This window comes from Cryptotermes secundus, unplaced genomic scaffold (assembly GCF_002891405.2).
Source record: "Cryptotermes secundus unplaced genomic scaffold, Csec_1.0 scaffold695, whole genome shotgun sequence".
NCBI lineage: Eukaryota > Metazoa > Arthropoda > Insecta > Blattodea > Kalotermitidae > Cryptotermes > Cryptotermes secundus.
In genome coordinates, this window is record NW_019720714.1 from 97,739 (window position 1) to 112,041 (window position 14,303).

The 14,303-nt window shown below is 40.6% G+C and overlaps 1 protein-coding gene across 1 annotated transcript in view; it reads right to left on the bottom strand.

The window, feature by feature from the left end:
- The window catches only part of LOC111872019 (inactive phospholipase C-like protein 1), a 153,017-nt gene that overhangs the window by 82,002 nt on the left and 56,712 nt on the right, over nucleotides 1-14,303 (bottom strand). Inside the window, exon 2 of the mRNA XM_033754535.1 lies at nucleotides 9,601-9,750. Coding sequence (XP_033610426.1) covers nucleotides 9,601-9,750 — 150 coding nt within the window. The remainder of the gene's footprint in view (nucleotides 1-9,600; nucleotides 9,751-14,303) is intronic.

Sequence of the window (14,303 nt, forward strand, 5' to 3'; positions counted from 1 at the left end):
GAAGAAAAAGAAAGGAAAAGCCGCGATCCAGAAGTCACCTGCTCACGCTGGTTCCTCGGTCGCGGATTTCACATTTTTGTCTTCTACACTGAAGATGGAGGTGATACGTTCCTCCGAAAAGTAGGTTTTTACTATGTCTACATGGCGCCACATCCCAGAAAACGGCATTCTTCTTCCGAAGTTTAAGTGCACTGTGCAAAATAAATGTCATGAAATGTGACGTTAGTGAACAAACAAAAATATTGCATGTTCGTACGAGTATATACAGAAAACGTGTAGGTAGCAGCTTCTGTCGCCCTAAGGACGTGAAATCCAAATGTAAACCATTTGATGAATATATTACACATCTAATTAATAATAAAGAAAATGAACCAACAATTATCAAAGAAGTCTTAATTAAAAATTAATTCCTTGCTCGCCATCCAATGAAATGGTAAGAGTGAATTGAAACAAACGCAATCTGAAAATGAAAAAGAAAAAAGAGAATAAAATGGCCACCTTTCACATACGTAGGCAGAGAATCTTGAATAACAACTCAAATGTATAAAAATTTCAATCTAAAAGCAGTCCACACGCCGAGAAATACAATATGTAATCATGTGCTTCCAAAACGTCGGGATACAGGAGCCTTTGATAAAAACATCTTTTATCAGCTGAAATTCCAGGATTGTCAATTAAAACACATGAGCAGAAAACATTTCAAACCAGACAAAACGAGTATATTAAGGGAACGAAAACAAAGAGCAACAGCTCGAAATATTCACAAAATATAATCCAGATATGGAACATCCATATGGCAGTATTGATACTCTCAGAACACTACAAAAACCCTAGAAAGGCCCATTGAGGAATGGGACAGAAAACTACTGCTCATAGAGCATTAGAAACACGGCGTGTAAGCAAATGAAACCTATAGTGAAAAACATAACCCCATTCTCAAAATCCCATTTAAGAATCACGAAATGGATCGCAGCACTAATTGTCAGGTACTCGCGTCCCTTGAACCAACAACATCATAGGATCATAGGTCAATTGGGGCTCACAACACACACACAGTGAAGACAACCGTATGCGTATGATTGAGCAATAAACAACCGTAAATAAAAAAGTGAATTTTGTATCTAACGAAATTAGTATAAATATAAAACTGTTATATCAAGCAAGCCATGGTGAGGACAGAAATATTCTATCGAACATTAGACTGTAACAGAGACCTCGTAAAGAACTCAGTAATAATTTCAAAAGTTCCACACAACGAATTAATGAATGTTATCAGCACTAATATATTACTTTTAACTTCCCCTCCACAGTTACTCGAGCTGGCTAAGTGAAACATTGTGTACGATAGAATGAGAATGAAGAAATCCAGCAGAGAAATAGTTTCATTTTGTGTGGAATTCCCTATCGTAACAATAAAAATAGTATGCAGAAAGGATTATGAAAATTCTAACATTTGAATTTGTGTACAGTTGGTAATTTGAATTATTGTTTTCAATTGCTCTTCATAATCTTAACTTGTTAACTAAGTAAGCAGTTCAAAATTTAATATTTATGAAATTAAGAAGTTTCATTTAACACGGCTTGAACATGAGCCCATAAACTTCATGAAGGTAACCGAAACAATTACAGATTATTAGTAGGCTGTAATACAGTTTTGGGTTCCCCCCCCCCCGGCACTACAGCCCCAGTGGGCCTAGGCCTACCTCCATGAACTTCTCCGTTCACTTCGGTTTTTCTAGATCTTACACATTCAGTAGCACTCCTTGGGCGGGTGATCAGCTCGTCGCAAGGCCTCTACCTGTACACAAACACAGAAAAACACACACACACACACAAACTAAACATCCATGCCCTGAGTGGGATTCGAACCCACGATCCCGGTTTCCAAGCGAGGGAAGACAGCACATGCCTGAGACCGCTCGGCTACCATGACCGGCACAGTTTAGGGTTCACCTGGTGATGATCCACGTTGAGGAGTTAAACATGTAATTTAACAAGAGTTCCAAGAAGCATACATCTGTGGTATATATTCCACTTCTATAAGTAATTAGTGTTTTCTGAGCAACAGAAGGAGTAACCCAGCCAGCTTTTCCATCACGCGATTCAAGTGGCGGAATTCTTCTAGACCGGATGTTGCAGTGTGAATGTTAAAAGAGTAATGGTCACTTCTGTGAAGATCGGAGACGACAGACCAGTCATGTAGTTAACCCAGTTCTAAAGAAGCTCCTGTGTTGACTAGTGCTCTATTACCTCTACAGCTATGGATGAGTTCGGGGCCCCAGATCGCCAGCTATGAGAACCGGGGGAGGTAACAGCCATTAAGTTAGGTTTTGTTATTGGGGCAGAAGGTGGTAGATGAATGTTGCAGTGTTTATGGGTAGCGGCTGCTTGCAGCATCATTTGGAGCTGGACGGGGGCAGAATCAATATCTTTCCTTGTGATCACAACGGTATGGTGTGGAACTGCGGATGTTAAGTCATGGGTGGGACGAAGATGTTCTCCTCGGAGACAAAATAGCCGGCTTTCAACTACAAATAAAGGGTTGCTGGTCAGTACGAATATTGTAGTATTAAATTGCAACATGTTCATGACGTAATATTAAGAGACTGTACTATGGGATTTTATAAGCAAGCGTTTCCTAGTTCTGCGATTCCTCTTACGAGGAATAAAGGTGAAGCTGTCCCTGTGCTTAACTAATTAAACACTACGCCATGAAGACGTGTGGGGGAGTGGATATATAGAGTACATTTCCTTGACCTCGGCACTAGCTGGAGGTGAGTGGTCAGCTTCACTCACCGACCTCTTTACCCCCGGGGAAAGAGCCACCGATACACATTGGATAGGAAGTTGGGTGAACCCCAGAGCCGGTCTGGACGACGTGGAGAAGGAAACATTTTTTACCTTACCGGGACTCGATATCCGACCCTTCGGTCGTCCAGCCTGTAGCCAGCCTCTATACTTTCCTCCCTATCCCGACAATTTTGTTTGTGTCTGCAACGAGTATAGTTGCCTCGTGTCATGTTTGGCGCCATTTTAGGAGGTTGCGGGGTGGATAACCATTTTACTTGAGCGGGAACGGGAAACCATTTTCTTTTTTTCTTTCCGGACGGCAACTTTGTATATGGTCTGCGAAGTTTGGGGACACGTTTCTGTTTCTGTTTTATGGATAGGAAATGGTACGGTCTGAGCTGTATTACGGGGGTTAAACTTGAGAATATATCAGGCTGAATGGGCTTCTCAGACTGAGTCCACTGGATACTTGGGTCATATGTTATGAGAACTGGCAGAAATGCGTTTAGATGGAAGTGAGGCTGTTCTTTCTGGTAGGTCAACTCCATTTGATCGCTTGAGAACAGAGAAGTAGGATGTTCTGTTCGTCTTTGCATTTGTTTCCATGACACTCTTCTAGATTTCAGTAAATGTTAAGGTGTTTACTTTCATACTCGTGTAATTTCTAAATTTCTTTCTCATCCACGATTACCTGTATGGTGGTTGCCATTATAGTTCACACAATGTGGAAAGTTCGGACATAAACAGTGAACAACCTCGTAACTGCCTACGGACCAAGATATAGGCCCAGCGTTGCTGATTATTCACAAGTTTCTGCAATTCGCTACGTAGGCTTGCACACGCACGCTTTTATAGCCGATAATACACTCTCATTTTGGAACTGAAAGTTGCGGACAAATTTTGGACATGAGTTCCACATACCAGAACAAGAAGAAATGTTCATAGTAACACGTGTCCGGAAATGTTAGATTTGTGAATTATAGTTGAAAGAATACATTTATAACAGTGATCAAAATGTCTTCTATGAGATTTAATGCAAAACTCAGAACCAAGTCAGTCACAATGGAAGAGCAGACACTCATATTCCAGCAAGGAATGGAGCGAGTGTTAGTCATTGATTGTGAGCTGTTATAATTGGTTGTAATTGTAATTTAAGTGCCAATAAATCCAATTATCTAATTAAAACACCCTTATTATTAGTCACGGTGCTCGAACACGTGATAATACAAGCCGGTATCTTCGAAAGTTCGAAGAAAATTAAGACCGTATCTAAAGATAACTTATCCCTTCTATTGAACAATCGATGTGGCTTGTATGAAGACTGATCTGAGAGACATCTGTGTTTCGTCGTCCGATATATTGTGCAGGATTCGGTTCTGTTCACTAACGAGAGTTCAGTCATCTACGTCTATCATTTTTAATGGGGTAAGATCCTAGGACGGCCGTTTTTCATTCAGTAACTCAACCAGTAATGCGCCATTTCTTCTGCTACCAGCTTTCCTAACTCTCCCCAGTATGTTGTCAAGGTTTCTCTGTATATAAAATAATTTGATATTTCTGAGTGCTTTCTCAGTTCACACAAGTTGAAAAGTTGGGAAAGGTGGAGTGGCCATTTTGACCATAGCATTACATACATCAGGCAAGGAAGTAGTGTTTACTCCACTTATCGTGAGATCTACAGTGCAGAAGCTGAACCCTAAGTAGGCATGAATGGAAAGTTCTCTCCTTCGGAATCTGAGGCTTCAGACTGCCATGGATACAATGATTAGATATCTAATTGTGGCTTGCCTCATAAAACCGGAATATCTTGAGGAGCTTGAGTCTGAGCGGACGTCCATTGCTAGACAACAACTTGTTAAAAATACGTTTCCGAGACTGAGCATACAGAGATATCTATTGCCGGGAAACGACTGAATAAGAATTGTTCCCGCAACAACCAATACACGAGAGATAAAATCAAAGTGTTGCCTAAAAATGAAAACACGTTACGGGGGAAACGAATTAACAAGCTAACGAATACATTAGCTAACACGTGAAACGAAACCCTTCAAAAAGGTGTCTTCTAGTCCGTCAGACTGTAGAAACTAAGAGACCAAACTGACCGTCAGTCGCAATGTGACTTGGACTTGGACTGGACAGATCAGATCAGAGAAGGCCAAAGAGAAGACCAGATCAATGTCGAACGGAACAGAGCTGAGATCGGAGAAGAAACCAGCTCATCCAAGAACCAGAAGACGAAACGTGAGAGAAGACGGACTAGTCAGGTCCCATTGTCTGGAAGACATTTCAGAGTGGTTGTAGTTGTAATTGTAAACGAGTTATTCGATAAACAGCTTCGTCTAATGCAGAATCCAAAATTATTTGTCACGGAACCCCAGACACGTGACAGATCTTCATGTCTTTACCTGCATGAGGATCTCCGTGACCTCCTGATCTCAAAGAAAACGTCAGAGGATTTACCCTTCCAGAAAGTCACTGACAAGGGAAGAACTTAACGTCAAGTTCTGTATCAGTGACAACCTCCGAGTCTTAATTTTTTGTTATGTGAATAACCTCCCATAACTCCCCGCTGTAATCTGTGCAGATATGTACTATATGACTACTCGTCTTCAGAGGGCTTCCAGTCGTTTACAGCACAGGTTCCAGTCAGCGGTAACACGTCACAACGGCACACACAAACCAGCAGCTATGCGACTGTCCGAGTGGCTGTGCTACTTGGGCCCCAACAAAAACACCCTGTGATGGTACACGACTTATTGTCCGGACTTTGTATCTGGACTTGCATGTAGGAGCGCGGCCTCCGTAGTCTAGAGGTAACGTTCCCTCCTCCTGACTCGTGGTACTCGGGTTCAAATACCCGGCGGAGGTCGTCGAATTTTTAAGGGCGGAAAAATTCATGGAACACTTCCTCCGGGAGGGACTTTAAGCTGTGTGTCCCGTGTCGTAACTTTACGGCACGTAACAGAATCTCATATCCCCAGAGGGGATCACTGAGCCAAATTCCAGGACGTTTCCCGCCCAACAATAGTGTCTAAGGCCTCTGATAGATGGAGGAAGCATTATAGACACCGCTAAGCAAGTGACCGAACTCGCTTGCTCGGTGGGACTGATGGTACGCACCATTTATCGGTAGGGTATAGAGACTGGTAGAATATCATAGAGGGAAGCACAATAGATCAAACTGGTCGCGGTGCATGGGGAAACCCACCCTCTCTAAATAACTATAAATAACTAACTGCATGTAAGAGCAATGAGTTTGGTCCACTAACTCCGTGTCTCTGAGCTCCCTGTAGGGTCACAAGTTGGTAGTCGTGTGCGAAACCATGAGAGAGGAAAGGAATCCGCTGGTGACACCGGAGTTAAGTAATTCTGTGGAACCTTAATTCCTAAGAAATATGTGAAGCTAGAAGAAGAATAAGGGAAAGGAGGAAGGAATGTTGTGATGAACACAAACAGACGTAAAAAAGGGTAAACCTATCCCTGTACCAGGAAGATTTCTGGTACTCATTTTTGTTAGAGGCTGAGTCGACCCCAGGGCCATAATGCGGCTGAAAAGATTAGGTCAATTGAAAAAATTCACCTTATTGGGTAGCATAGTGCCTCAACCAACTACGCTACCGCGTGCCCCACACAAACAGACGTAGCAAAAGGAAAGGTGGAGATGATACTTACATACTGCACATTTACAGACTCATATGAAACTATGATAATGATGATGATGATGATGATAGCAACAATAAGTAAATAAAATAAAAATCAGCAAGAAGTAAATGAAAATATTTTATTAGCAGTAATACTTATGGCTTGTGTTCGGTATATGACCTGGTCAAGCATCACCCAGAACACTGGGTATCTATTATTAGATGTACATATAATGTTTTTCTCAGTCTCTAGATGCGAATGTTGAGACAGAGCCCTGAAGAAAAATCAACCACTAGTTCCCCCCACCACACTCCTGCCGATAGCAAGTTTCTAGGTCTTGTCCAAGCATTTGCCTGGAGGTTATGAAGAAAAACACTGAAAATCTGTCATATTAGCCGGGCTTCAGCTGAAATCCTATACGAAGCAGAAGTCAGGATACGCGTACTCTCGGATAGTTCATGTAAAAATTATATATTTTATGATTGTTTTTTTCATAATGGCTAATGACGGGCTGGCAGACTGATTGTGTGAGGTGTTCATTTTATGTTTTTCTTTTACTTCATACTGTATATGTGCATTTATCCTCGCGAAAAGTAGCGGTGTCAGAGCTGGTAGATTGGAACGGATTTACGGGAAGTTAAAAAGGATCAATTTTATTGCTACTCTAAAACATCGGTTATAAAACGTTACGCTGTCCGCACTGTTTGAGTTGCATCGTCAAAATCGCATTTACTAGAAATTTGAAGTCCTCTGTGACTTATGTATTAAGGGTTTTCGAATGTTCGGAATTCCCCGACGTAAAGAAATCATATTAAAGAACTACATGAATACAAAACATGTTTCTAAATGTAGTACTACATTGCCTTTATTACTCTTCCTTCATGTAATGACCTTTTCAATGTATCAGATAATAATAATGTCGAATGGCAGGGTGAGAGCAATTAGGGAATTTGAAAGGATGTGGATGGAAGTGGTCGTGGCCGAAATACTATGCAAGCACTTGACTGGATTGATCTCTCCGTAATTCCCGCTGCGTTTCTATTGAACGTCTGTAATCATATCACCAAGTGCTTAAATGGTCAATACTCAGCGCCCCCGTTTCTATAGAATGTTTATTGACAGGTAAATATCTTTCATACCATATTTATGAATTCTTTAACACACTCAGTTCTCAATGAACTATTAGGAAACGAATGTATATTTCCGGTCACCTCATGCTAGTGTCCTCGTACATTTTTTGGTCATGGGAGGACGACAACCGTAATAAATCCTGAACGCTTTCCTAGAGGTGGTGGCAACTTCCAGGAACGTACGGCGAGTTCCGATGTACTGCTTCCTGCAGAACGTTCTCCGGTTCTTCATGTCAGTACCTTAATGACAAGGAGTAAATCTTCTATGTCGAGTGTAAATAAAATGAGCAGATTTTAGTGTCTGGGCACTTTGATGAAAAGTAGAAACATACAAGTAGCCAAGCTTTTCCTCCTATAGAAAATTATCTTTGAATATCATATTCTAGTATTAAGTTCCATACACTATATAAAGTTCCATATTTGTTGTGTTGTGACGGTTAATAAAGAGGTTGTATATTGTAACACAACAGGATGCATGAAATGAAAATCACCATCTCCTGTTTCATTATCATTTTTATGCTTCTATGTACTAACAAATTACCGGTTAAATAGAGGAACTTAAATTTGAATCAGTTCTTTCCATAAAGTAGATCAACTGAATGGTATTAGTTTCTGTACGTCCATATATTATGTATACGAAATTGTTCAACTAACTTCGATGACTTTTGTATGGGACGAAACAGTGAAATTTACAGGAATTTTGTGTGTACCGGAAAATTACAGCTTTGTTTACATAAAGCAGAAATTAGACTTTATAATATTGTTAAACCTGATTTTATAGTTCAGAAATTAGTATACGGATATAGTTAAAGTCTGTGTATTTTGTTTGAAACCTTTTCGACATCTGATCTATTTAATTAGATTATTGAAAACTCATTTGTGACTCTGCGCAGTGTTATAATTGCAGCGTGATTAATTGTGAAACCCCAATAAAAGAGCATTTAGGTCAATGAGTTGTTAACATATTTGTTAACAAGATAATATGCACCCCATTACAGCTTACATTTCCATTCATGCCATGTTAATGATGCGCTGTTTACGGTTTGCAAAACACAGAAATTATAGGGAATAATTTATAACATTCCAAATAGTGTTATTTGTTTCCAATTGTGCTTAGTTTCTAAGCTGTATTTTTTAGTATTGCTAATGTAGGAGTATAAAGATTTTCATATGCTTCATCCCGTAGATCCTAAAGGGTTTGAGGTTCTCACAGTGGTGGTTATGAAGACTATTATCTTCTGGGTATAACGCCGTTTAGTTCTTCCACCCTGGAGATGGAAGGTATGTTCCTCCGAAACGTTGGTTGATTTTCAACGGACTACACAGCGTTATATCTCAGAAGATAGATCCCTTCAGGTTCTAAAATATTCTGACGATGATGTATAGCACTCACTTTTAGTGGGGTTTGGGCTTTGCCCATTGTCCTGTATTCTAAAAAAAGTTTCCAGACTATGGACAAAATCCGGAAACTCAGTAATCCTGAGCTTCACCAGGTGTTATTCTGCCAGTAAATTTGGCTATATATTAATTTTATGCATTTTATTCGTGTGTTATATTGAAGGATACGCTTGTCTGTATGAATTGAGTGTACAGGACTGTATATAATAAATTTCAGATCAAAAAGAATAGCAACTTGGCGCCTTTGTATCTGTCCCTGGGTGACTTTGTGTCAGATAATTTATCTACCTACCTACCAACCACTCGGCGCTACAGCCCTGGGTGAGCCTTGGCCTCCTCTACAACCAGTCTCCACAACCAATGCGTGCTGACATAGGAATGGACCCACGCATGATATACCGAGGCTGGATGTTAGGTTTCTGAACAAAATTATTTTTAAAGGATGAAGTTGTTAGCCTCATGTCAAAACCCCAACCTGGAGGACCAGGTTATCTCTCTCAGTCTGGACTTTACCCTTTGAACTTTCCGGCATGGGTGACCCTACTGGTAGTTAAACTACCGCCGGCATAGCTCTCTAGGTCAGAGAGTCACGTAAGTCCCACCGCCACGACAAGGTGGAACACCTTTGGGGGATACTTGCCTACAGCTTTGGAAGATTTCTTGGACGTAGGAGTCCAACGTATGGCATTGAGATCTTCAGCGAGAGTGAAGAAGCGATGGTATTGCCGGGAATTGGGCCTCACCTTGATGAGACTGCTGCCTGTCATCATGTACTGAAGACATGCAGATGCTGAAACACATAAGATGGAGTTATCAGAGAGCAGGTACAATGCACTGCTGTTACAAAACACTATAAGTGAACACTGATCAATCGTTCTCACTCATTATTGCGACATTTGTTTTAATTAAAACGTGTTTCGAAAGTCATCACGTTTCAGCTTTTCACCCGCGCTAGAACTCCGTCATGAAACAGTTATCTCTATTCCCTGTACAACCGATCTTAGCCGGCCTAATTGAGACGTGACTTTAGAACTATATATACCTTTTATCAGGCAATGTTTGTTAGTTACATCGCCTTGAACGCAATATTGCAATATGGCATTTACTATGTACAAACGTTAGGTTCTTACATCTGCAGGGAAAATTTTTATCGCATTTTCATACAACATTCAATACAATATTTGATTTAAAAAAATGTTCATTAAATAACAAAAATATTAAAAATTGATAATTGAAATTATTATTATGAAGAGTGCTGTCTTCTGGAATGTGGCTCCGTATAGTTTAGTTAAATTTTATGGAAGCTTAGGTGAAAAATACAGCCACCTTTTTAAGGACCGAGGAGTAAGCCAAGGAAGCAACAAGCCAGAATCAGTCAGAAAGCTGATTACCCAAGTTACTCTATGTCCCTGGTATCGAATGAGCAACGGTTTCCCAGTTACACATTTTGCATATCAATATGTAAAATTCTCTTCACTCAAAAGCTTCTCCTTCCTCCAAGATCTAGCAACTTGCAAAATTTCTGACAAAATTGAAGCCACAGAATGCCTTAGCGATACAAAAAATAAGCTACCAAGTCGCCCATCAATTCACATAGAGTATTCGGGATTTTAAATTCCATTTTCTATGCTAGATTTGCTGCAATTTTTTATCAAATGCCCATGCAATTTAGTTATAAATTACAGCTATCCGTCCTACGGAGTGATGCTTCATTTGAAACTATAATGGCTTTCTTTATCTCGGTACATGCCATATCGAGAAATGTTATTTTTCAGATCAGGGTTGCAAATATTCCTGAAAGAAAAATTTGTTGTACCTACACACACAATCTCCGTACATGATGAGTCTTTAAGTTTCAATACTTAAACGAAATTCGAAATGGTAACTTCCTATTCTTCGATTACAGTGGTAATTAGTGTCGCTAAATGACGTCATATCCGTCCGTCCCTCTCTCCATGATCTGAGTAAGAAGAAGAGCTAGGGAAGATATGTAGAGGAATTTTATATATTCCATACAAACAGAGATAGAAAAGGGGAGGAATTGAAATGAGTTAAGGAAAAATGAAGAAAATAAAGAAAAATGAGAGGGAGAAAGGATATAAAGAAAGGAAAAGAAAAGAGTAAAAGGAAAAAAGAGAAAAACAGGGAAGACAAATATTTAATATCTGAGGTCTCAAATTCATAAACTTTTCTATCTGGTTCGCAGTATTTCCATGGATGGCATGAAGGGCTAAGAACAGCAGGTGGTATATAAAATATTGTAGTTGATTTCCGTAAAGAGGTGAATAAATACGTAACACACATATTTGTTACGCAATTATTGTTAAGTAGCTCGCATGTAAGTCCCTGGAGTCTAAGTCAAAGTTTACAGCCTCCCAGAAAGTGATAAGCCGGGGTTCATAAACCTGATGAATTCGCTGTCAGTGTGCAGAGGCTGCAAAGACAGTGTTCCTACTTATTCGGGTTTCAAGAAATGTGCCCTGTAGACTCTCCAGTAAATAATTCATGTCTGAAGTTGTGATTTCAGAAATCTACTGTAGCGAATGAACTTTAATTAACTTTCTATAAGAACTGTATTTTGTTTGGTGTGATTGGATTTTGTTAATGTTTTGTTTTTTTTGCATCAACTGAGATAATAAGGGTGATTGTGAATAACAAACCCGAGATATGCTGGAGGTGACAGTGACCTGTATCAAAGTACTATGTCAAAATTCCGCTTGAAGGATTGTGGAAAATTATAAAATATCTGAGGTAAGATACGCTGTCCTTGCTCGAGGATAATATCGGGTACCTCACACATATGGGTGAGCATGTTCATGCCCCACTTATCTTCCTACTCAGTAGAACAACTGACCGTGATGCTGCTAGCAAACGTCCGTCCAGTTTTGAGGTTAAGGTTCAGTGGTGCCTTACTTTCCTGCCCCTGTATACGTCTGTGTGTCGGTAGTAATTAGAAACAGGACCATATCCGTCTTCAGACTGAAGCAAGTTGAATGCAAGGAAGGTCAACGAAATGACGAAGGCAAGAAGATTTATTCTAATTTCATCTGCAGGATAAAATGTTTATAAGGAACTGGCTTGGCGCATGCATTCGAGGAGTTAACGGGACAGAGATTTGCTTATGAGCCGAACAAAGTGACTGGCCGTAGAGTGGCTGGCCGATGTAAGATTTTTCTTGCAGACCTTTCTTTCTTCATCGCTAGATCAGCAAGCTACCTCTTATCTATCGTTGTTCATAGGAGCTGCAATTTCAGGTGTTATACAGCCCTATGTGGACGTTAACACCAGTAATAACGGAAACGTATATAGACCATTTGAAATCTTGAATACAGAAATATTTGTGAAGAATTACGTATGGTAATTTGAAGTGTACCTCAGATTATCAGTATTTATTTTTATTGCTAGTGAGCTGGGACTAAGTCCCTTGTACTGCGAGCATTTATGGCCTATTGTACCATCCCCAGATGATGGGTGAGGGTGATTGTGGAGCAATTGGTGGAATGAAGATTGGCAGGGGAAACCGAAGTGCTCGGAGAAAACCTGCCCCAGTGCCAGTTTGTCCACCACAAATCCCACTTGACCAGACCCGGAATCGAACCCTGGACGCCGCGATGGGAAGCCAGCGAGCTGTACCATAACTCACGAGGTTAATTTCCGGCTTCCCACTGCGGGGGCCCGGATTTGAGCCAAGGTCAACTCATGTGGGATTTGTGGTTGTCAAAATGGCACTGAGGGGGAAGTTTTCTCCGAGTACTTCGGTTTGCCCTGCCAATTCTCATTCCGCTGACTGCTCCACATTCATCATCATCTATCATCCGGGGCTGGTAAAATAGGCCAAATAATGGCCTACATACCAAGTGGGTTCAGTCTCACTACACCCCAAGAAACTAAAGCATACGAATTAAATATATATGTGCAGGTCATAGATACATGAAATTAATAAAAGTACGGAAATCCAGTGAACGTTCTCAAATGTCTTGAAACCTTCAGCGGCTGGGTAATATAAAACCCAGAGAGACGTTCTGTCTTCGAGAAGAGGGGGGGAATCCCCAAGGAATGCACATGAAACTTCATTTACTTACAGTGAAGAGGTAATTCTTATAAAAATCGATATGCAAGTCACGTGGTAGCCGTTATCTTAGTTCCCATTTTAGGAATAATAATACCGAGAAAGCTGGCTTAGCGGTAGCGCTCTAGAATTGTATTCGAGAGGTAATCGATTCGAATCTCGACCACGACACATGCAGTCCTGCCTAAAGGCGCGTCCACATTACTCGTGCTCGTGCTCGTGCTCGTCTGACTCGCTATGCTCGCGAGTAATGTAGATAATATGACAACGCACGAGACAAGCTAATTTTTAATTTATAATTTAAAAACTATAGCCAATAAATTAAAATACAACTACGGCCTTTACACACTACGAGTAAATATACGGATCCTCACGCGCCGAAACCTGGCGAGCAACTGAAGTAGTGTGGACGAAGATTTACGAGCACAAGTAAAAGCCAGATGAGTCTCCCGACGAACACAAGCCTGGCGAGCACGAGCACGAGCATGAGTAATGTGGACGCGCCTTGAGGTTCTTCTTGGTTTTCCTGACTCCCTCCAGGCAAATTACGAGATAGTACCTCGATTAGAACACTATCTCTTCCTTTCAAATCCTTTCCTATTCATTTTTTGGCCATTCTGTGGTAATGTCAGTACGACAATCATTCACAAGTCTTCGTGTGCCTTAGATACCTAAGCCACAGACAGGGTTAAAACTATATTGGTATAATCCGAACACTGGTTCAGTAATTACTGAGAACACACAGAACTGAAGAGTACTATCTTCTGGGATATAACATCATGTAGTCTGCTGATGTTCAAAAGACGTTTCGGAGAAAAAATTGCCTACTTCTTCAAGGTCGAAGAATAATCCGAGCAATAAACACCCGGCGATAGGTTCCTCCTACTCTTCGATCGACTCTCAACAGACTACACGGCGTCATATCCCAGAAAATGGTACTCTTCATAACCGCAACTGTAAGGATCTCGTACAGACATGACGCAGAATTTCAGGTTTTCACAGGGGTAGTTATGAAGAATTTTGTCGTCTTGGATATAATGCGTGTAGTCCATAGAAATTCAAACGGTGTTTCGGAGGAACAGCCCTGTTTGTTAACTGCTTCATACATACACGATGTCACCAAACTGACGCATATGGATAACTTAACTTGGGGGTCCTCATTATGGTTCAGTAGTAAACAGCTTTAGGAGTTAGCTAACCTCATTTAGTTGAAGAAAGAAATAATTTCCAACGGCATCAAACGACTAATTAACGGCACGCAGACTTTATTTTTC